The sequence below is a fragment of the Cryptotermes secundus genome, unplaced genomic scaffold (assembly GCF_002891405.2).
Source record: "Cryptotermes secundus unplaced genomic scaffold, Csec_1.0 scaffold142, whole genome shotgun sequence".
NCBI lineage: Eukaryota > Metazoa > Arthropoda > Insecta > Blattodea > Kalotermitidae > Cryptotermes > Cryptotermes secundus.
In genome coordinates, this window is record NW_019743148.1 from 1141011 (window position 1) to 1166069 (window position 25059).

The 25059-nt window shown below is 38.8% G+C and overlaps 1 protein-coding gene and 1 long non-coding RNA gene across 2 annotated transcripts in view; one reads left to right on the forward strand and one right to left on the reverse strand.

Moving 5' to 3' along the window:
- Positions 1 to 802: 802 nt before the first annotated feature.
- LOC111873741 (neurofilament medium polypeptide) lies at positions 803 to 10540 on the reverse strand. Its single transcript, XM_023868686.1, has 3 exons — positions 10415 to 10540; positions 9449 to 9642; positions 803 to 2565 (listed from the first exon to the last, which is right to left on the reverse strand). Exons 1-3 carry the CDS (start codon positions 10438 to 10440, stop codon positions 2402 to 2404), a joined length of 384 nt encoding a protein of 127 aa, XP_023724454.1. The 5' UTR covers positions 10441 to 10540; the 3' UTR covers positions 803 to 2401.
- Positions 10541 to 10630: 90 nt separating this feature from the next.
- LOC117283032 overlaps positions 10631 to 25059 on the forward strand; it is a 25046-nt gene continuing 10617 nt past the window's right edge. The window contains exons 1-2 of the long non-coding RNA XR_004514024.1: positions 10631 to 10954; positions 14233 to 14333. This is a non-coding gene — a long non-coding RNA (uncharacterized LOC117283032). The remainder of the gene's footprint in view (positions 10955 to 14232; positions 14334 to 25059) is intronic.

A 25059-nucleotide genomic window follows, 5' to 3' on the forward strand; every position in this document is an offset into this window, starting at 1 on the left:
GTGTGATGGTACTGTGCACCATCTAAAATGACTGCATTAGGTGTGATGCCTCTAATCACTTTATTATGCCATCTCTTAAAATTCAGTTCTCTTTGTAAAACCAACCACATATACACTGCAAAGAACACCCCTGGTGCCCTTTAAAAATCAGCCCCTTTTCTGAATTCCAATGACATAACCTTCCAAATCAGTTGCTGCCAACCCATGCTCCATCAATAAATACTGTATGTCCCTCATCCCAGCATTGACTCGGTCTAAGCCATTTCATCCTCCAGTCAATATCTGCCATCTTCAGCATGTTTTTATTCCCTTATCTTAATCACCTCTTTCAGAAATCTGCCTAGATTTTCTGTTCTATGGAATATGTTCTTAATAACTAGCAACAATTTTGTGAAAAATTATCATTTTTTGCAGTTTGGCCACGGAGAATCAATGGCAGTTTTTTATGTAGTAGTACTATGTAAAACTGTTATCTTCTCTGTAGATCCTTATAGAAATCTCTCTTCTACCATAATTTGTCTTTGATTCAAATAAGCATATATACAAATCCCCAGCAAAATATTCCTTTCTTCCCACAAATTAGATCCCCACTAGATCGAACCTTAAGTTCCACAATGTACACGGCACCAAAATGACTTCATAATTCGTGTACATGTACATACAGTGCATGAATAACATTCTATGTAGTTAATGCTTGCAAAAATCCAAAATGGAGCCCAAATATGGACCAGTGGGATGACTTGTGAAAAGGATCTCTGCATTAATTTTACCTCAAATTTAAAGAATGTAAACACATTACACATATACTGGAAACTAACTCTTTATTGCCATTATGCACTAATCAAATGTAACTTGAACACAAAGAGTGATAGCATTTATTCAATCTGTACAATACATGAATTAAGATCTGAACTCTAAATTCACCACTGTGTTGTACATATAGGGTTCATGCCTACACCACAACTAAGCATGAGAATGTGGTGATTGTACTTCAGATCAAATAGGTACTGAAAAAAACAAATGTCAGATCTATACATCAAGTACAACGTACAAGTTCTCAAAATACAAGTTTCTCTTTTGGCCAAGGAAATAAAGCAATAAAAAAGTCAGTTGAATTGGTAGAAAAAATTCCAAGTTTTCAAGAAAGAACACAGTGTGGTGTAATTAAAAATCTGCGTAGATTTCTCTAGTTCAGTTTCCAACCTTTCAAACATACGGTGCACTTGAGACCATTAGTTTTCTTCTAAAGAAAAATTAATTACAGAATGTGACTAATTGTTAGTGACAAACAATAGGCAAGAGTTAAATACCACAAAGAACAGGGTCACTTCCCTACAACATTTATTTCTCATCTAACATATACCAATAACTGCAGGCAACATATTAGTTATTCATGCTGCCACCAATCCAATTAAGTCTCCTAGCCCTTTATATAACTGGAAATTAATAATCTTGAATCTAGGCACAAGGTTTGAACTGTCACTCGTGCTGCAAAATTATAGTCAGATATTTAAAACTTGTACGGGAATATCAACAGTGTACTCAATTACCCGCACAAAACTTCCAGAGGATAGTCTTAATTAATACCAGAAAATGATAAACAGCAACCAATTTCACGTGCCTCCGAAAACAAGCAGCAGCTGTGCTACCATGTATTCAATTTTTCAAAACAAAAATGGATAATTTTAGTAAGAACAATACTGAACACAAACAAATTCCACTCTATGTACTGCTCTGTGTAGCATACAATAAGGCCCAGTTTGGAAACCATCCAAAATGCCTCACAACACTGAATTATACATCCAGTACTGTCAAGCATGCTTTGGCCAGATCTTATAAGATCTCTTGTAATATTAGAAAAATGAAAACCTTATTAACAAGCACTGTTCTTGCACAAACATTTTAGATTTCAAAATGTATACCAATTCACTATCCATTTCTAACATCCAGAATACACTTGTGCACCACGTTAAGAGAATGTAAACTACAGATGCTGCCAGAGACTTACTGTGGAAAAGAAGAGGGATTTTTAATCCCACTCTTCTAAGTTAAAGATCACTCAGTTACCTAAAATCTACTGGGATCTCCACTCATTTTACTTGTGTCCAAGTTTTAATTCTTTGCACCAAAGAGTTAGATGCAGGAATGTTAAGAAAAATAATCAGCAACTAGAAGAACACAATGTATGCAGTTTATATCCGATTCAAACTCTTCCATTAACGATGGCTCATAGTTTGAAAAGAACAGAAAATACCAATCGATGTTGAAAAGTGGTCTCATGTGGGTGCTGCAACATAAACTAACACCTTGTTCTTAAAACTTGGTCCCACTAAGACACACACACTCGCAATACAACAGGTTGATTTAAATTAACAGAAGTTTTATTTGTATACTGCAGAATTTAGGCAACTGCCTCAGGTTCACCATTGGTTGCCTTGGCCTCTGCTTCAGCTGGCTTCTCCTCCAGCTTTGCCTTCTTCTCTGGACTTGCTCCTTCAGCTGGTGTGCCTTCTGGGGCATCACCACCTCCACTTTTCCGTTTGGTGGCACTCACCTCCACTGAATCTGAATAAAAAAAGCAACAGGTAAGTATATACTTAATACAGCATAATAAAGGTTGTCCTAAAATATATGGGGTTTATCTTAGGGCACAATATTCACTGGATATCCAGTACTGGGTTTAAGCTTCATAAATACCTGGTTATAAGCAGTTCCAAACACATGTTCAATTCAATCTGGTTAACCTACTGTTAAAATATGTAAATATATGCAGTGTTCTTCACTTTAGCAGCACACTTAGGCAATAATTATCCAATCTTGAAAGGCAAATATAATATTTGAACTTTTCCCACTAGCATTTTCATTTTGTGCCTGACATGTTCATCCACAAAGTAACTTAAAAATGACATTCCTCAAATTACATCACTTAGAAATTGGCACTCCTATAAAGCACCCACACAAAATTTTGCAAAGTGTTACAACCAGGCATTCAAAGCATATTAGAAAAGCAACTGTCTGAACTCTTAGACTGAGATTCCAAGTAAGCTATTCAGAAAAGAATATATGTAAATGCAATGATCAGTATTTGAGGTACTGTATGTAATGTAATACAAACTACCTTATTATCCTCTTTGAAATATGAATTAACAAACTTGTGAGCCAAAATGGTTACTGCAAAGTCTGCAGTCTCCCACACATAATCAACTGGACATGGGCACTATTTGATGTTTGGAATATTTTATCCAGACCAATGCTGCTTGGTATTTTGCCACCCCTGAAATTGAAACACTGTTCCCATATGCCAGCACAATTCTTTGTCTACCCACTAACACAAAATGCACAAACATCCTATTAAGAGTACATAAATAACGGAGTCCAATTTTAATACCGAGAAAGGGGGGATGGGAAAGGCCCACTGAAGTAAACAGGAAATCAATAAAATGCCAATATCCAAAATAAAGACTAATCCTGGAAAATGCATCTCTGTTACAAAATACGAGTTTAATATGCTGTTGAAGCCAAAGCTTTCTCACATGCATTTCTATAACCACTGGTTCATCCAACAGATTTACCTAAGCAGCTGCTTTTGAGGAACATGTCCTCAGTGTTGGATGAAGGTTTATCATAAGTCAATCTTGAAAAGAAAGAAAGAAAAAAGTTAATTCCATACAAAAATCTTAGCTTCCATGAAACATGAATGAGCTATACATCCTCTTACAGGAAGCTCAGGCAACCACATCTGACAAAATTCCTATTTAATCAATCTGAGGAAACGACTTTTTCCTACATCAAACCATGGTTTTCACTAAATGTGGGTTGTGCAAAATTACACCAAGAAACAGTTACCTTTTTTAAAATTTACTGTGTATTACAATAAGTTAATGACAATTAAAAACCAATTCAATAAACATAATTGCATAACCAATAAATTAATTTCTAACAGAATTAATGACATAAATGTAATGGATGTGCAGGAAGAATTTCTAGCGCGCTATATGTGAACACTGATATTTGAGTCAATCACAACTGCACTAAACTGACGTCTGAGTTATACACGTAGGTCAAAAATTTCTTACATTACATTCAGATTATTTACTAAATCAAAATTCACTAATTTTGAAGAATAGTGCATCATTTATATTGGGCCCTGCCTTGGAGAAATATTCACTAAATGTCAGAATAAACTGCACCTTCCCTGTGCAATTAAGGGAAGCTGAACACCAATGCAAGACCCTGATACTGGAATTGAGATACTTGAACAAGACCATACAAAGGCACTTGACAGTATAGCACACACATCACAGAAACACAATCTTTGGTATGCAATTCTCTCTTAACAAATGTTTTGCCCTCCTCAACTGTCAGAATTTTCCACTACTTGAATTTCACTAGTACATACAAAACTAATTACTCAGTAGCTGAACCATAAATTAGCTATATTACAGTCCTACCCTCAGCCATGCTAAAGCCAATACCTAGAGAGGTTACTCTCTGTAATTTGTAATCATGATTCAACATTGCTAACACAAATACCATACAGTGGACAGTACAGCCTGATTCAGTCCAGTTCAACTCATTTTAATATTATCATGTCTCAAGCTTCATCAGTGCCGTGACTTGGTGGAAAGGCTGTCAGAAGCAAAAAGCAGTACACGCTTCACATCGGCAAACACCCATTATAACATTCCCAGATGTACTGTCTGCAGTGGTGAGTGCAACCATAACTGAACGCTCCGTGTATATTATTTGTTCATCACCTAGGTTCCATAGCCACCAAAACTCACTACACAAAACAGTGTTTATGAACCTGTGCAAGAAATATTGCATAACATTAAACCATGTGATCTGAGGTCATTACAGCTGTAACTATGAAGATCAGACTTCTGGAGTGTGACACCATGTAGCCCAGCAGCGTTCACTTTTCTACTGATGTGAACACGGAGGCAGTATGTCCCTCCAAAATGCTAGTAATGACCTACCAGACTGCACGGTATGACATTCCAAAAGACGGGAATCTTCATTCACTCATCTATTCAAATGTTATAATTTCTGTACTGGCTTATAACAGCCGCTGGAAATTAGAGGGCAGCCAGGAGCCGGTTCATCCCTGAGCTAACATTAAGAATGAGAACGAAACACACAAAACTACCACTGCCAGCATAACAGCAGAAAACTAAGAACCAGATTAAGTTCGGTCCCCACCAGGGATGCAAAAAAGCACAACAAACCACTGTAGGTCGCAGTGCAAGGGCCAAGGAGGCCTACCCCTCATACATACACATTCATTCAAGAACCAGATTTCATGATATGCTGAATACCGAGACCCTGAGACAGATGAGGTAAAATTAACAAAAAATATCAATACAAACCCTAATCTGAAGCAAATGTCACACAAGTACACATGTAAAACAACCTTTCTTTCTGAACTGAACACAGCATCCGCTATATGAACAGAATAACCGGCCCAAGTGTGCGATTCACCACTGCAAAGATTGCCCCAGTTAAAAAACACTGCCAACATTTGGGAAGCTCAAACCAAACATCTAAATTACATATTTTACAATTTCACTAGATCTGCATCTCTTAAAATGTTTGGTTTTCACATCTTAAACAAGCCAACACTTAGGCAGCGTGCACAAATGTGCCCCTCACTGACTTTAAAATACCGATATAAATAAAAAACTGAAGATTATAGCTTACAAACTTTCTAAGAGCATGCCTAGATTCATCTCTACGTGCCACATATATAGTGTTTTGAAAGCAGTTTACAACTTTGATAAACAGACTTATTAACAAGGGGTAAACAAAAGCAAATTCACCGAAGTGTAGACATACAAATTAAGTTCTGTGGTGTATCAGAGTTAGTTCGATGACTCTTGAGATGTAACACAAGAAATACCCACCTATACTTAATTTCCTCCCAGGTGGAATGTGACTTTGGCAACTGTGCCTGTAATTCTTAACTGCAGATCATCAAAATTTTCAGGTACAGTTGCAAATACACTTCATCCTTAATAAATCCCTATAAGAAGTCTTGTGCAGCTAAACTGGCCCAATATCATGATCACCTTGATCCACCAGTTTAACTCCATTACTATATCCCAGAGGGGTTTATTAAGGATTATGTGCCTATCTCTAGTGTAGTTAAATTAAGTCAAATATCATAACATGTCAAATCTCCAGTTTAGGATGCGCCATAGCTCAGGCAGTTAGTCGCTGGCTTCCCACTGTGTCAGCCCAGGTTCGGTCAAGTGGAATTTGTAGTGGACAAAGTGGCGCTGGGGCAGGTTTTCTCAGAGTACTTCGGTTTCCCCTGCCATCTTCATTCCACCAAATTCTCCATCATCATAATCACCCAGGGCATAGACCAATCATTGACCACCATGCCAAGTGGACCCAGTTGGGCTCCACCCCCACTAAAGATCTCCAGTTTGACCATACACTTTTAATTATAGTTTTTATTTACACCTGGGATGAAATGTCATCACAGGTGGAACTGTCATGTTACATGTGAAGACTCATTGAACTGTGACCCTAATGACATAAAACTTGTGCATTTGGCTATACTCTATATATTTAGTTCTTACCTACCACTTATTAATAAATGTACATATCTTCTTAAAGCTGTAAAGCTACTTTTGAAACACCCTGAATACACATGTCCCTGCACCCCACATACAAACTACACGCAAACAATTTTGTCACTGCAACTGAGTTTGCAATTCAAAACCTACCACTCATATTAGCTTCTTCACTCCACACTAGCACTTACCACTAATCACATTTTAAAAATAGAGTACATACAGGGAATTACAAAACATTGACCACAGTATGTATGAAATGCCCATTTACACTAAATTATTGTGGCAGCCCTATTCTCACACCTTAGCAAAACTACTGGCTCACACTGCCTCAACCAACACACATTCCTAACTTCCAGTATACCTCTGCTTGCAAAATCCTGACAGGCATATAAAGTTCATTATATATTAGCAAAGTTATAAGGCTGTTGAAATGGCTCTTCCATATGATCCACCCAAAACTTACAGGCTGCCTGGCTTTTGCTGCAACTGAAATGAACAGATGTACCTCCTATGTGCATGGTAATTTATGAGTATTCAACGGTATCCTTTGTAAATGGTAGCAGGAGTCTGAATGAACACCCCTATGGCATTCAAATTTGAAATGGCAAACACTTAAAAGGTGACATTTCCAAACTACTGCATGATACTTTGGAATTGTTCTTCTGGGCCCTTAACATACTCACTTTTAAATAAACTTCTCAATCTAATATACAATTCTTTATTGAAGTCCGTTGTAACACAACAACATAACAGTCAAGGTTAATATTACCTTAGCTACATGTTTAGACTGTTAAAACCATCATCAGGCGAACACATGATTACCATATTCACACACCATTGAACTGCAATTTCATTGCGACGGTAAAGCTGGACACTTGATAACTGTTACATTATAAAATTCAAGGTATAAAAGTACAATGAACTATAAACTTATTATAAAACGAAAGGTGTGTCCTAAAATGAGGTTAAAACTCTTCATGTGATATTGCATATCATGAAGTCAGTTCTTGCAATCCGTGTTATATTCCTGTGGACATATAGCGGCATATTCTAGACTTTTATACATACAGTAAACTGCTTGGAGGACCGTGGTATAGGTGTAGTATTTGACACTGTTTGACCGGTGCCTCATTTTACAATGTATTTTGTCCGTTTTATTGGGGAATATAGATTGCAAAATTGCAATCTATATTCCTTACAGAATGCACAAAATACACTATAAGATGAGGCACTGGACTTCATGTTCAGAATATCACATGAAGAGTTTTAACCTTATTATAAACTTTCGTTTTTTAATGAGTTTACAATTCACTGTATTTTATAATGAAACAGTTATCAAGTATCCAGCTTTAAATCGCAACTGCAGTTCAATAAACTTTCGTTTTTTAATGAGTTTACAATTCACTGTATTTTATAATGAAACAGTTATCAAGTATCCAGCTTTAAATCGCAACTGCAGTTCAATAAACTTTCGTTTTTTAATGAGTTTACAATTCACTGTATTTTATAATGAAACAGTTATCAAGTATCCAGCTTTAAATCGCAATTGCAGTTCAATAGTGTGTGAATATAGTAATCATGTGTTTGCCTGATGATGGCTTTAATAGTTGAATATTAACCTTGACCGTTATGTGGCGTTACGATGGACTCCAATAAAGAATTGTATATAATAACACAACACGATGCATGAAATGAAAATCTCAATCTAATACATTACCTTGCCACTATGAAAATATGTCGATGGCAACAGTTTTATACTTTTAATAAATAGACGATAAGGCTCAAATTGTGGACAAAATCATTTAAGATGTTACTTCTGCTATATGTTTCAGTCATTTATAAGCAATGAAACACATCAACGTTCATTACTAGACTGTGGGTTGGAAGTGGATCCATTGCAAACAGGCTTAGCATGTAAAAGTATTTACACAAAATTAATGTTTAAATATAATGAAATACTTGCCTAAAGTTAGTAAAGCTTATTTAAAATTGCTATTTTTTTTTCTAACAATTATCCTAGTATATGTATACAGGGTATTATGGGTGGAATGGAACACGAGGACTTTTACTTGACAATACTACTAGCAATGGATGCACTGAGACCCGCAGTCTAACAATGGAAGCATTCTGTTGCTTATAAACACCCGATGGTCATGACTGTCAAAAGCATGAAGCAAAAGTAAAATCTTAATAAACGGATTTTATCAAAGATTTGAGTCTACCATTTATTAAAAGTATAAAATTGTGACTGATGGGACATGTTTACATACTAGTGACATACACAACATGAAGCAAAACATACAAAGATTTTTCACAACTGTGTAGTAATTCAAGTTTTATGTGCAAACCATTTTTGATCATAAATGCCATGAATGTTACCTCCAATCTGGCATATTCTAAACTTTTGTGACCATGCAAAAAATACTCATGTCTTCAAGTTAAACATGAAACTTGGCAATTCAAACACTTCCACACCTCTGTGAATGAGAAATAGACATTTTCTATAAGATTATTATTTCCCTATCAAGAAAAATGGAGATGTTAGAAATAAAACTCTGGAGAAGTATACAAAACATTCTCCTAGGTCCTAGAACATTTCAAAATTACACATATGTCTCTGAACTACACTGTATGCATCAAAATTAATTTAACAGGTACAGAACAGATTTTATTAGAAGAATTATGAATTGAAATTAGGATGCAATGCACAATATACATGTGACCAATACTACAAATTCTCTACTAGATCCACTCCATTAACATAGTGGGAAAACTCCCTGCTAATCAGTACAACTTGCATAGTATTGATGAACTGTACTTAAACACTTTCGAACACACAAAATGTGTAGAAATAAAAAAAGTACCTGTGGAATCACCATTCTCTGCAGATTCAACCTCCTTGTCCTTTGAGTCTTCTGCAGATTCTTTATCATCAGTTGTTCCATTCTCTTTCGGTTTCTCCACGTCTCCATTCTCTGAAGCCTTAGAGTCTTCATCTACTACATCCACCTTCTTCTCAACTTCCTTCTTCTCTGGAGTACCAACAACTGGGGCCTCCCTGTGAAGGGAATTTTAAAAATTGATACTGCACATTTTAGTTTAAACATCTTCACTGCAAAAATCACGAGGTGCACTAAACCATTACTGGACACTCACAAAGCACAGTCCATTCACAACAAAACTTACACTACGGCCTGTTCCAAACAGTGCATATGCAAGTAGCTTCATAACAGCCTTGTGAAGAATGCTAAGACTCTTCATTATGTTGCACTTTGCGACTCCCAGGGAAAAATAAACGTAACACCTTTGCGCCAAATGACAGCCTTTCGTTCACAATGCAATAATACCGCTCCATCTAGGAGAGATTTGTTGAACTGAAGGCGCGAAAATGAGTTCAACGGTTTGACATCATTCAAATTCTAAAGGAAGAGATCAAAAATGTTTCACATTCCACGTCAGTACATATTCTGCACGACTAAACAACATATGATGCGTCATTTGGCACATCTTTTCCTAAATAATTCACAATACTATCACTGGGAATAATTACCGGCATTCGCAACACGTACATATTGGCGAAGAATACCAATTACAATGGGTATTGAATATCTGACGAAATAAAATCTCCACGAATTAGTCTGTAATTCATGTTTCGTAACCTCATACATGTATACTACCGCTTCCCCTTCAATGGCCTGGGCCCTTCTCTTCACCAGGAAACACGCCATCTTGACTCACCTTCCTCTCACTGCCCGCCAAAACAAAGACATCGTGATTCAGTTACGGATATTTATGTTTCTATGCAACTTGAAAATATTGTATGTACTTACTTTGTATCAGCCACTGTATCTGCCATTATTTAATAATGAAATTGGTTTAAATTTCCACGCTAAACACACTTATTTATAGAATAACACGGACAGGCCTCTTAACACAACCGCTACCTCCAATCGCACAAGTGAAAGAGAACTGTTCCGCGCATGTTCTGTTTGACCTTCAAACGAATTATTTCCCGCGTTTACCAGATGGCTCTGTCGACACTATCGGTTGGGGCAACACTTCAATAACTGTGTAATAAGAAATTGCTCTGTGCATTATTAAAATGAAATACGTCTTACAACTGCATTCTAATGCTGGCTGGTAATCATACATACGGGTAAATTTACGTTTCAGGCGTTGCCTGTATGGAGTACTCGACACAAATTATGGCATTTCCTATTGGCCAATAACAAGTTAGTATGAAACAATAGAAAGTGTTTCGTGATTAATATTTTCTTTTATCAAAAGTGTAAAATGAATTATAAATTCTAGAAGTGTAAACTGCCTCTGACAAACCATGAAATTAAATTGTGACTACTATGGACTAAGAAGTAAGTATAAGCATTAAAATACCCTGATGATTAATACATTTATTTTATGTTCCATAAATATGAAATCTGATGGCAGTTTCCTTCACTTAAGAAAGGTAAAAATCTATTGCATATTCCTAGTGAGAAATATATTGCAAGACATTTCGTTATTGTATTTTGTTTTGCTTCTTTATGAGTAGCGTAGTGCTGGTCGTTACGTTTAACGCATTCACTCACTCCGTACAAAACCGGTATACACGTTACATGAAGGCCATGAACCGCCCACGATAGTGGCAGATGGCCCGCTTAACATGTTTTCTACACACTTCACTTCTCCATGCCGGCCGGCAACCAGACGAAACCGCCGGGTCGGCTTGTCGACGTGGATTCTAGCGGGAAGTCATAGTGGAAATTTCCCTCGCTATTTTTCAAGGCTTCCAACGCAGAGTACGATCATTGGCTGATTTTGTGTAGATTCCCACCAATCACGAGACCACTGGGACTACCGGATGGAGATCAATAGTCCACATCTCTCTGTTGCTGTCTACCCGGTCTTTGCTTATATACTTCTCTTTCTCGACCAACTGGTCTCGTCCCTCTCTATCTACCTTTTTAACAGACAAGCCTCTTCGCAAAACACTTCGTCTTCAACTTCGTTTTCTTTGGTTTCTTGTTTCATACTCTTTCTTTCGTGTATGGAAACATTCAAAACCGCGATAGATTTTCTCTAATTATTCAGTACTTAACAGACAGGAAGCTGTACTTGTCTAACTAACGAAACCTCTATGTGGGAATGAGTGGTTAGCTTTACTCTCCAGCCGTTTTGCCCCAAGGCATCAACTGGTTAGGAGGCTTTGTGGGCCCAGAGCGAGTCTGGTGTCGGAGACCAACGGGAATCGAACCCCGACCGTTCAAGCCCATAGCCAGTAACTTTCCTGACTACTATATCAGACGGAAAGCATATTATTATTTTCATTCATCAGTAATCTGTCAGACGACAGGTCCACAGTCTCTTCCAAAACAGTTTCTCCACTTAATGCGATCTTCTGTTTTTGGAAAGAGACTATCCAGGAAAAGTGATAATGTGGTAGTTTTTCCATTTGCTTTCCACATCGCAGTACAACAGCCGTTCAAACCNTGTCCAGCAAGGGAGGCCCTGCCAGTAGCTACGCTACCGCTGGTATAGCTCTCAGGGTCCTTGGCATACTCAAACCCCCTCACCACGATAAGGCGGAGACACCAACGAGGGGGATTTTTATTTTACTTTGTACAAAAAATGAATATTCCATTCAAATTTCGTGTTCTTCGAAGTTTTGTCGTCACTCAAAATTTTAAAGTTTACTAGGGTCTTTCCAGCCATAGACGTTTACTAATATTTTGGTATTGTTATTAGATAAAAGATGGTGGATCATCTATAATATTCATATTAAATTTAATTAAAATCCTTCCGTTAGTGCAAAGGTTATTGAAGGAACATATTAGCATTGCATTAGAATGAGAGGAAATTATGTGCGGTGTAATGCATGCTTTCTGAGGCTACGGGCCTCGGCAGCTTGCTCAGTCTAGTCTAAGGAGAATCGCCAAGTTGCCAAAATTATTTAAAATATAATTGCACCCACGCGCAGTTTTGGTCAGTAAGTAAGACTTAATGTACTCGTAGATGCTTTCGGAAAATGTAGCTGTAGCTAGCGAAATAGTCCAGACGTGTTTTCGTAATTATACGGGGTTATTCTCCGACTTGCTGTAGGTTCATGCACTTATCGTGGAGCCTGACAGGGGCATAGTACAGTGAGCATAACTGAACTTTTCGCTGATCGACAGAGATGGTGGTAGTGGGGGGAGTCTAGAACTTCCGATATACGTGTATATACAGAATGTCCCAGGAGTTTGGTGCCATACTTCAGGAGCGTACTGAGGGTTCCCTATAGAACAACTTCCAAATAGGAAATACTTGTTGCATGTGACGTTATCCGTGAGACGCCTGGAATATTTGAAAGGGTGCGCCAGAGTTTCTTTCGTCGATGTAACGCATTCCTTGAAAATGGAGGGTGCCAATTCCAACATCTACTCTAGCAGGTGAGTCTTAAGAGTTTGGAGGGGGTAATATTCCTGTGCATGCTCTTCGACATTGAGGCGCCAAGTTCAAACGAAACGATTTTAAATGCGGCCCTAGCGCTGCTATTTTACGTTTGCGTACATGGGATCCTATTTCAAAGTTATTCTATAGGGAACCCTCAGTACGCTCCTGAATGGCTCCAAACTCCTGGGACATTCTGTATAAGGTTGACTGAGTTTACCCCACTAATGACTAACAAAACAGTGAATATGTTTACACGAATTTCGGTGTGAGGTCCTACCTGACGGATTCAACTTCGGAATTCCGAGGGCACTTCAATGCCAGATGCCAACTGGTCTGCTCTGACAATAACTGAACGCGTCAGTGATATTGGTCAAACCTCGGAGCGACTTGACGAACACGCAGTGCCCACAAGAAGATGGGTTAGACATTCTGCGTTAGTCGATTTCAATTCACATGCGGCGAAAGAACGAGGTGCATCCGCAGTGGCAACTTACCTGTATGGACACGGTGCCTATGTCATGATTAAAAAGTAAAGTAAATGTATCCCTGTTAATAGGCCGTGGAGGCCCATAGGGTTGTGAGATGCTGAGGTTCCCACATTTTCTAGACAATCGGCTCACAGATGGCGGTAACATTGTCAGCCCTTCGCGCCGGCCGCCCTTTCCCCCCCCCTGGCACTACAGCCCCAGTGGGCCTAGGCCTACCTCCATGAACGTCTCCGTTCACTTCGGTTTTTCTACATCTTACACATTCGGTAGGACTTCTTGGGCGGGTGATCAGCTCGTCGCAAGGCCTCTACCTGTAGACAAACACAGAAAAACGCACACAAACATCCATGCCCTGAGTGGGATTCGAACCCACGGTTCCGGTTTCCGAGCGAGCGAAGACAGTACATGCCTTAGACCGCTCGGCCGCCCTTTACCCCCAAGAATATTCCTGGTACTCATTTCTGTTAGAGGTTGAGTCGACCCCAGGACCATAGTGCGCCTGGAAGTATTATGTCAATTGAAATAATCCAATGACCTCATCGGGACTTGAACCCGCTTGTAGCATAGTGCCTCAACCAAGTACGCTACCGCTTGCCCCGACATTGAACGTAGGGTCCTGAAATTTCGTATGGAATTTAGGATATCATTTTCGAATATATATGATTAGTGCTATTTGTATGTATCTAGTATCTCAGATCCTGAATAATTGATAGTTATGTAACAATTTACAGAATCCGTCTTGTAAGGACACCTCTGTCACTTCGAAGAAGCCTAATCTGGCTCTTAAGTGAACGTAATTGCTGACCCCTGGTATGGGAAGAAGAATTGATTGGTAAGTAAGTTTACTTCTACATCTAACGCGGTAACTAAGGCCGTGACATAGCCCAGGCGGTTAGTCGCCGGCTTCCCCCTGATCCTAGATCAGGTCATGTGGACAAAAATGGAATTGGGGCAAGTTTCCTCCGAATACTTCGGTTTCCCTTGCCAATCCTCATTCTACCAAATACTCCATACTCACCTTTCATCTGGAGCTTGTATAATAGGCCAATTATTGGCCGATGTACCAAGTGGACTGTTTCACCCCTTGGTGACTAAATAATTGGGCCTAAGATCTTGAGAACAAACTTGAGTTACTATGTTTGGGAGCGGCCTCCGTAGTCTAGAGGTAACGTTCCCACCTCATGACTCGTGGTACGCGGGTTCAAACCCGGCTGAGGTCGTGGAATTTTTAAGGGCGGAAAAATTCAGGGAACAAGTCCTCCGGGAGGGACTTTAAGCCGTGGGTCCCGTGTCGTAGCTTTACGGCACGTAAAAGAACCTCATATCTCCAAAGGAGGTCACTGAGCCAAATTCAAGGACGTTTCCCGCCCAACAGTAGTCTCTAACCCCTCTGATAGATGGGGGAAGCATTATAGATACCGCCAAGCCTGTAGAGGCCGAACTCGCTCGGGACTGATGGTACGCACCAATATCGGTACGGTATAGAGACTGGTAGAATATCATAGAGGGAAGCACAATATATCAAACTGGTCGCGGTGCATGGAGAAACCCACCCTCTCCAATAACTAACTAACTACTGTGTTTGGGACATAGATAGGCACTATTCAAATATTGATGGGTGGAAAGGACTGAAAACTTTCCCATCATGAAGTTAACTATTCTGAGATTCTTGTACCAAAAGTTTTTTAATTTTAAGCTGGGTGATTTGTTTCCTGTTCTGTCACCTACTTCTTTGAAGGGACCCTATGAGATCTCTGTGGTTCGGCAGGGCTACGCAGGATCAGACCAAATAAAGTCATTCATATCCTTGCATGGCCCCACCTTTGGTTCGGGTAGCGTTCAACGTTCGTGTTAGACGGCATATTGTACTTTCCACCACAATTCTCCTTTATTTAAGAAACGATTTCTGGAGACGTCCACTCCAGCTATCTTTATCTTGAAGAAAGCAGTCTTCTGGGATTTGGCACCGTGTATATGTGGTGTTAACCGACGTTTTGGAGGAACTTATCGCCTCCATCTTCAGGGTAGAAGGAAAAATCTACAGTCTGCTTTCACCGGTTCTCACGGTCTCTTCGCTTGCGGATTTCTTATATTTTTCCTTCTACCCTGAAGATGGAGGCGATACGTTCCTCCGAAACGTCGGTTAACACCACATATACACGGTGCCAAATGCCAGAAGACTGCTTTCTTCATAGTCACCGCCGTGAAAGCCTCAAATCATACATATCTTCATCTTGTTGTTCCTTGAATAAAACGATCTCGTATTTAGATTTCTAATGTTTCAAAGTACAGACTTTGATCAGTCTATGGTATTTAGAAAGAAATCCCAAAATCATGCGATTGACGCTTACTTCTCCTTGACCTCAACGAAATTGTGATTCCGTATGTAAACATAACATCAAAATGGTGGCGCGTCTGCTTTGTTGGCTGTAAGAAAGATAAATATTGTATATTTGAAGAACGTTTATAATTAACTTGCAGTGCATGTACATGACCGTTCACATAAGAATTTACTCTAAAGGCACAGCATAGCACGGAACGTCATGGTAGAGCATGCTGCGTTTCCTGGGGGTCCAGAATTCGAATCTCGGTCCACGGGCTGTCTACCCGGACTGAGTTTGTTGTGGTTTTCCTTCGTCCTTCCAAACAAATTCCGGGAGAGCAGCTTAAATTATGCGACGAACGTTTTCTTCCGCGCTCTTTCCAATTCCTTATTCACAAATCAACCTAACGTTCGATTTTGGAGACATTATAATTAATGTATCAATTTAAAGTTTTGTTAAATAAACGACAACTAAATTCACTTGTTACAGTGGCAACATGTTTGTTTGCAAATACGTTACTCAATAAAGGCTGACATATATTTGTTTATGCCGCAGCCGTTGCCTAGCAGCAGGCGTTGTTTATAGAGTCATTACTTAGCAACGGGTCTCCATTCTACAGTATTATTCTCTGATCTACGCCTATGCCATCTTCCCACCAAATTCTCCAACTAAAATTTGGTATGCAATTCTCATTGCCTTCGTCCATGCTACCTGTCTTGCCAATCTCATCCTATTTAATTTCGTCGCCATAATAATATAATATTTGGTAAATATTCCAATTATTATTATTACTCATTATTTAATTTCTCCATCTTTCTGTTACATGTTCTCTTTCAGTTCCAAATATAATAAAACTCCGACACACGTATTTGTCCTAAAAGGGACTTGAACTCATGATTTGTGTTATGAGACGAACCAAGCATACGCTTGAGATAGCTCGACACGGTTACCGGCATAACAGTCAATTTAACTGGAAAGATATTGGAACATGTCTAGACTTCGGCTATCAGCTTTCACTTGCTCATCGTGCTGTTACAAAGCCTTCTCTATTCGGACACATTCTGTCCGACGGCGTTTAGCGTGCCAAAACAGGGTGAAGTGAAAGTGGTTTACAGCCAAAACACTGCAATAAGTTTCAAACTTAATTAGATGAGACTAATCATTTGGGACATTAAAATTTTTTCCTATATATAGCCCCATTTTATTTGCAATCTGTGGTAGTACATTCAGTAAATTGTTATGGTGTACATGCTACAATAATATTGTTTTAAATCTATAAATATTCGTGGAAAAATTGTGGTTATCAAACTATTATGTAAGATCCCTCTATTTGATAAGGCGTCTAAATACACACAAACTAAGTTTGCACCTTTCACTGTCTGTTTGCCCAGAGGCGATAAGAAGATGTGGTTTCCTGCAGAAATCAAGGATATTATAAATTCCATGTACTCTAACACAAACGAACGCAGTATTTTGCTGTTACATTAAGTCACTACAGTAAAAAACTTAATCCAAACAGAGTCATCAGAGGTCTAAATATTTTCCTACTTCAGGGAAGATAGCATATTACGTAGTTAAAATCTATTAAATACAAAATATTGCACAGTATACGGTCTCATATACTTGTATAAATGAACCACATTTCAAACCATAATTTTATATTATACTGTATATTACTGAGCAGCACGTATTTTCAGTTTCCTTTGTTCCTATATTTTCTTTCTCTAAAACTGACTTCGTGGGAACTGAGTCCTTTTTGAGAAGCTATTAGTCCCTGAGCTACTTAAGAAAATCACCGCCTTTTACATGGCCCGAAAGTTCATTATTCACGAGAGCCCGCCACCAATCCCAATTCTGAGGTACATGAATCCACACGTCACCCTCCGAAGGCTATTTTTTTTTTAATTTATCTGTATATAGTCCTAGTTCTCCGCTTTATCGCTTTTGGTTTTCATACTAAAATTTCTAATGAAACAAATCAAACTCCGTGATTTTAGTCCGCAAGCGAACTATACCGACCGAGCGACCGCCGCTTGTCGGCGAAGTTAGTGCCAGCTTTTTCGGATAGCGGGTGTCGCGTGGCCAGCGCAAAGAATCCCCACGACTGTTAATTTCGGTTTTCTAGACCGGAGCCGCTATTTCCTTGAAATAGCTCCTCAGTTATCATCACAAGGCTGAGTGGACCCCGTTCCAGACCCACTACTTCTCAGAAAAAAAAATGGTAGCTCCGGGAATCGAACCCGGACCTCTGGAATTGTAGCCAGGAACTCCGACCACTAGACCACAGAGGCGGTTAAAATTTCTTATGTACTTCTTATTTCTTATGTGTTGCTACATATCCATCCCATCTCATCCCCTTGATTTGATAATAATAATAATAATGTTTGGCGAATAGTTTCTCAATATACAGCATTCTGCAGCTGCTTATCACTATCCACACATTCCCCGCAGTACCCTGTTCCCAAACAGCTTCCCTATATGCGAAAGATAAAGCTTCATTCCCATGCAAAATAACTAGTACAATTATAGCAAATACTCTTACAATAAATGTTAGAGCAGATATATTTTCCGCTAAGTCCCTTTTTTATTTTCCGTTTTACTTAAAAATTCTTTTATTATAGGTTTTTTATATTGCTAACTTCATTCTCAATATAGAGAAATTTTCGAATAATGACAGGTTTCCAGTTAATCCAGGTTCCGTTTCATGAAGTCATGGCCTGTTTTTAGATTCGATTCCAGTATTCGTAAATAGGGACTGAAAGGAATTGAAATCTAGTCAAGTCCTGACTCAGACCGAGTTATTCCGAGCTGTTACTGCCTAAGGCAGCTTGCTTGACTGACTGTTCGCTGAAAGAAGTTAGCCCTCTCATTTCGCTCTTACTTTGGAAACTGTTTCATGACATTTTGAACACCTCATATGGCAAGTCTACGCTTTTTACGTCCACCTTTCGATTTTACCACTTTATTGTTGTTTATTATTATTATTATTATTATTATTATTATTATTTTCATTTCTCACTTCTTAATAACACTTAGATTTATGTTAATGAAATTATTATTATTATTATTATTTGTTTGTTTTTTGTTTACTTTTCTACATTATTGTGTTTTCCACAGTGCTTGTCTGTAATTTGTCTTTGACTTTATACTGTGTTTGTCTATAATGTAATTGCCAGTCACGGTAGCCGAGCGGTCTCAGGCATGTACTGTCTTCGCTCGCTCGGAAGCCGAGATCGTGGGTTCGAATCCCACTCAGGGCATGGATGTTTGTGTGCGTTTTTCTGTGTTTGTCTACAGGTAGAGGCCTTGCGACGAGCTGATCACTCGCCCAAGGAGTCCTACCGAATGTGTAAGATCTAGAAAAACCGAAGTGAACGNAACGGAGAGTTCCATGGAGGTAGGCCTAGGCCTAAATTGGGGCTGTAGTGCCACAGAAAAAAAAAAATGTAATTACGTTTACCTACACTGTGCTCTGTCTGTAATTGACCTTGCGGCTGTTGATTCGGCACATAAACAATAAAGAATTGAACTGAATTATTATTATCATTATTATTACTTATTTAAACTACAAATCGGATTTTGCCCGGTAGCAGTGGTACTACAATAAGACACAACACACAGATAAAACACATCACACAAAATAACACACCACACTCAAAACACAGAACACAAAGCTACACAAACAACAAAAAGACACATTAGCACACAGTAAACACAATGCAAATACACTTACAACTATAACAAATGCAATTACAACTACAATTATATAAATTATATGTTTTCTATCTCAGTGGAAACCCCCGCTGAAATTCTAAGAGGATTAATTTCTTTCATAACTCCGTCCTTCACCTCGTTTCTTCCCGTTCTTTTACCCCTATTTTTTTTTCATTCCGCCCCCTTTCCCTAAAGCAGTGAATTATATTACTTATTTCGCCTTCAGATGATACGGGTTCGAAAACAGAGCTGCCACAGGTGTTTGTAACTAAAAACTACCATGGCGTGAGAACAACATAACGTACACACATAGTGAGACAAGACACAAAAACAATCATAACCCAGCTCCTATTTCTATGTTTATATGTATACGAGTATGTACAGTACATGTAGTCCGTCTATATATGTCGTTCATTTAACTTTCTGCAAATAATTAGCTATGAGACTGTCTGAGTGATCAGCTAACCATCCGATTGACTGGCTAACGGATTGACTTCTTGGTTAAGTTTTATCATTAACAGTGATATACCTCTTTTTGGTTTCAGTTAATTAAAGTAAGGCTAATTTCTTACCAATTTAATCAGGTCGAAACTGATTGTGATGGTACGTGTATATATGGTTGCAAAATTTATGGTTAATGTCTCCCATTATTTTGCCTTTAATATTAATTTAATTTAATTTGTAAGTTGTGAGATAAATTTTAATATTGTCCTCTCATTTAAATCAATGTCTCTCAAGTTGTTCTTCCCTTATGGGTTTCGAACCAGTATTTCGAGGAGAGATTTTGTCAATATGTGGTGACCTATGTCATTGAAATACTCGTACTTTCGGCTGATTTGAAGTTGTGTCACAGTTAACTTAAATTCTGTCATTACGGTAGAAACCGCTACGTCTTCCCTTCAGACATATACCGATGTCTGCCTTTAAAACAAGTGAGATGCAGTGGCAGGTGCTCCCCTCACTCAGTAGGTAGGCTGCTGCCTTCGGGAACCTTCAGCCTGTCACCTGTCTTGAACCCTGCACGTATTCTCCCCGGTCTGTAGCGGCTCTCATGAAACTAGAGAAAGTGGCTTATTATTATTATTATTATTATTATTATTATTATTATTATTTATTGCATGATTGTACTGGGCTGTAATTGGCTATTGCAGCTGAAGAGTAAGGTAAAGTTATAGTTGTCCCTGTGCTTGACTAATTAAGCACTACGCCATGAAGGCGTATTGCGCAGTGAATCTATAGATCCACATTTTCTTGACCTCAAATTATTAATAATATTTGTTAATACTCTTAATATTACGTGTGTGTATGTACGTATATTTGTCTTGTTTTATTTTTCTCTCCTGTTAATGTTAACTTTAATTTTTCTTGGAATTATTATTAATTTATTGCCATTATATAGACTCTCAAAATTTGTTTTTAATTATTTTTGTGGATTTCTGTGTACTCGTGCTAACCTTGTAATTTGCCTCTGCTCTTAAGTTTGCACGTAAATAAACATGAATTGAATTGAATTATTTGTTTCATGATTGTGCTGGGCTGTAATTGGCTATTTGCAGCTGCAGAGTAAGGTAAACGTAAAGTTGTCCCTGTGCTTAACCAGATAAGTACTGCGTCATTAGGGCGTATTGGGGAGTGGATCTATAGATCCACATTTTCTTTACCTCGGCACTGGTTGGAGGTGAGTGGTCAGCTTCACGCCTCTGCCGCTTTATCTCCGAGGAAAGAGACCCCGGTAACCATTGGATAGGAGGCCGGGTGGACCCCAGAGCCGGTATGGACGATGTGGAGGAAAGAAAATTCTTGACCCCGCCGGGACTCGAACTACTCCAACCCCTCGCTCGTCCACTCCATAGCCAGTCGCTATACAGCCTACGCTTTCCCGGCTCCCAGCTGTGGAGTTAGCACGTTTAAAATAAAGAACTTCATATAATTATGATCGTTATACTCACTTTACTCTGTTCATGTAAAGAAAACTGCAACGGAAGGAAAGAGCGTGCCTTAGAAAGGAAGACGGGACGTAGAATTGCTATTACATGCAATATGTTTATTGTTCCTAATATTGCTGCTGCTCTACTACTACTACTACTACTACTACTGTTATTATAACATTACTAGGCGTTTTGTCAAGGACCCAGAACCATTTCAATTAAATGCAAAAAATACGCTATAAATTCTACGCATTCTAATAATCTACGTACTATTGTAGGACTAATGTTTATATTTTCCACTTAGCGTCACATTACAGTAATTATGCCCATAATTAAGAAATTTACGTCTTACCATTTGAAGCAATGTTGTAAACTTGTTTGTATATGTACTTGTGATGTACGTATAGTATATGCGGTCTACGTGCGAACCTCGTGTCGTAACTAGGTTCGAGCCAGAGATCCAAGTACGTCAGACGCAGAAGGTAAAGGAGGGCACGTGGATCAGTCCAAGGAATGTCGTGTATTTAAAGCGAGCGAGTTGGGAAATGCGCTCTTGGCGTACCAATTCTGGCAGATTCGCTTCCTTTTTCTTTAATTGTTTCATAAAATGTAACACCTAAGGGAAAAAAAATACTGGACATGTGGTTACATTTTCTCTACAGTTTTGGTTTAAGATATTTTTAACTCCGATAAATATTTACTCCCGAGAAGCGTGCAGAAGTGCCTGTAGTTTTTTTTTATGTATTTTTCCGTTATTTTTGTCTGATTATAATTAGTGGGTTCGTGTGCCAAACATTTTTAGATTAGCTTATCAATATCGGATATAATGAAGATTCATTCGGCGGTGCTGGAGTTATATGCGGACAGATGGGTGGACGACAGACAGACAGACAGACATACAGACATAACAAAGCTAATAGGTGCATCGTTCTTTTAATTTTCATTCCAAACTTTACATAACATTCACTACATATTATTAATATGAACGCTGCGGAAGGTTATCTTGGACGCGAAAATTGCAATTTCCGGCTCCGTACATGTACCTTTATGTAATATGTAAGTATGTATGTTGGCGTGAATATCCGCGTAAAATGTATTCATATTTTAGTCTTCATCATTTATTAGTTTCACTTAGCCTATATAATTTATACGTAATTTTCCTTGCATTTTTAGAACTGTTCTACATATTAAAGCTATTTTAGAAGCCGCTAATGGAGCTTATATGTGAAGAGTGAAAGAAATAATTAAGACTGTTACTCAGAGAAATCACAGAGTGTAAGAAAACAGCAGCACAGACCGCTCATATGAGGTTTATTTTCAGTTTATTTAATGATTGCTTCAATGATAAGAAATAATGAAGTGGAAAGGTTGTGGAAGAAGTCGGTCGTAGCCTAATTTAAGGTATTATCTCTGGATTTTCCCGGCGGTACTGAGGAAACCCACAGAAAACTTCCGTCAGGATACTCGGTGTTTCGACCGAAAATCGAACCTAGTATCTTCTAAATACAAAAGCCAGTATTGTTATGCTTGAGCCAACTTTTTTAGTCCAGTGATATTACAAAACAATGCCCGGTAAGATCTCACTCCTTTTATCACATTTCATAAATTGTAGTTCAATGTGCAGAAACGAATTTAAATTGAAATTGGCTGAGAAACATATCTGTTACACACAACTAAAAGTAAATAAATAAGGTCTAAAAGTTTATGATGTTGGTATATTAATACAGTTATGTTTCTGAACATTATCTATCTTCCTGTTTTTATTTAGAACTCAGCGTTTTGGAGTCTGGATTCTGTCTCCGTCTTCACGTGGAACCTACTCAGTTGTCCATTCTATGGACCTAGTCTCTGTCTCCAGACAGCAACACCAGCACAAGATAGGATATACAGTAGAAACGTAAATGGCTTTGTGTTGTTCTTGGTTTTCATGTCCGCTCTCGTGTTGGAGCTGGTGTCCGGAAATAGGGACTAGGTCTATCGAATTGGCCCAACTGAGTAGGTTCACGTGAAGACGGAGACAGAATCCAGACTCCAAAACGCTGTGATCTAAATAAAAACAGGAAGACAGATAATGTCCAGAAATACAATGATTATGAAAATAAATAAGCTGTGAATTCCCTGGGCGCCACACTTCTGCTGCTGCTAGTGTTTGTTCGCCCTACAGTATGACAGATCCCCTAATACATGTCATATGAAGACGCTGGTTCTGTTTTACAACCCTAAATTATCGTCGAGGCCGGTCACGTAGCCGAACGGTCTAAGGCATGCACTGTCTTCACCCGCTCGGAAGCCGGGATCGTGGGTTCGAATCCCACTCAGGGCATGGATGTTTGTTTGCGTTTTTCTGTGTTTGTCTACAGGTAGAGGCCTTGCGACGAGCTGATCACTCGCCCAAGGAGTCCTACCGCATGCCTAAGATCTAGCAAACCGAAGTGAAACGGAGAGTTTCATGGAGGTAGGCCTAGGCCCAAATTGGGGCTGTAGCGCCACAGAAAAAAAAATTATCGTCGAGAACTGAAATCAAGATTCAGAGAAGGATATTCTCTGAATTTTTATAAGAGAATGTGTTTGGAAAAGCTCTCTCCCTCAGATCAAACAAATTAGCACATCAGTTCGACAAACCACAGCAAGGATTACGTTTCTTTTTAATTGCTTTGCGTCCGCAATGCCAGTTCAACAGTCATATTAATAACTTTTTATTGACCTCCAACTAATATGCATTCTAAAATTAAATAAATTATTTCTATTACAAAATAATTATGTTTAAAATGTCCATTGAACCTTACGTACGTGTCCACTCTCAATGCTCCCAGGAAAAACACAAATAACAATTCAGTTATTCTTTATTAACATTTCTACTGGCGCTACATAACCTTAGTTGTTGATGAAGACTAGTAAAATATACAAATATAATTGTTCTTGGGCCGGCTCGTAGACGCTCAATCTTTCGATAAGACCAAATGCAGGGGAAAAGTTGGTTAAGGATGAAATAAACTGATAAAGCAAATTGGCATAGTGATACTGCTCTAGCCTCTTATTCGGGTGATACTGAATTCAAATTTATTTTTCATTGTTTTCCTCAGTCCTCCAGGCAACTCGATTAGGCCACTACCGCTTCCTTCTAGATCCATTCCAATTGATTATTCACCCATCATCTTACATTCGACGCTATATAGTTACTGGCAGCTCCGACAAATAACGCCGTCCTTGAAAGTTAAACGTTGTTATGGCTCCAGAACGTTATTCGCGAACTTATAGGTGATTCAAGGTCTCCAGCGGCGTCTGCCATCTGTTTCTGTAACTACAGGATACGTAGGACCGCGCCGTAGCTCAGGCGGTTAGTCGCCGGCTTCCCATCGCTGCGGCCCATGTTCGAGCCCCGGTCAGGTCACGTGGGATTTGTGGTGAACAAAGTGGCGCTGGGGCAGGTTTTCTCCGAGTACTTCGGTTTCCCCTGCCGATATTCATTCCACCAATTGCTCCACAATCACCCTCACCTATCATCTGGGGCTGGTACAATAGGCCAGAAGTGGCCGCAGTACCAAATGGACCCAGTCTCACACCACTAATAATAATAATAATAATAATAATA

Bases quoted from the DNA above. Each gene is read 5' to 3' on its own strand.
- LOC111873741 (XM_023868686.1), bottom strand. From the start codon at position 10,440: ATGGCAGATACAGTGGCTGATACAAA. The intron at 9,643-10,414 runs GTAAGTACATAC...TTCCCTTCACAG, and splicing joins GATACAGTGGCTGATACAAA to GGAGGCCCCAGTTGTTGGTA. The intron at 2,566-9,448 runs GTACTTTTTTTA...TTTTTTATTCAG, and splicing joins AGAGAATGGTGATTCCACAG to ATTCAGTGGAGGTGAGTGCC.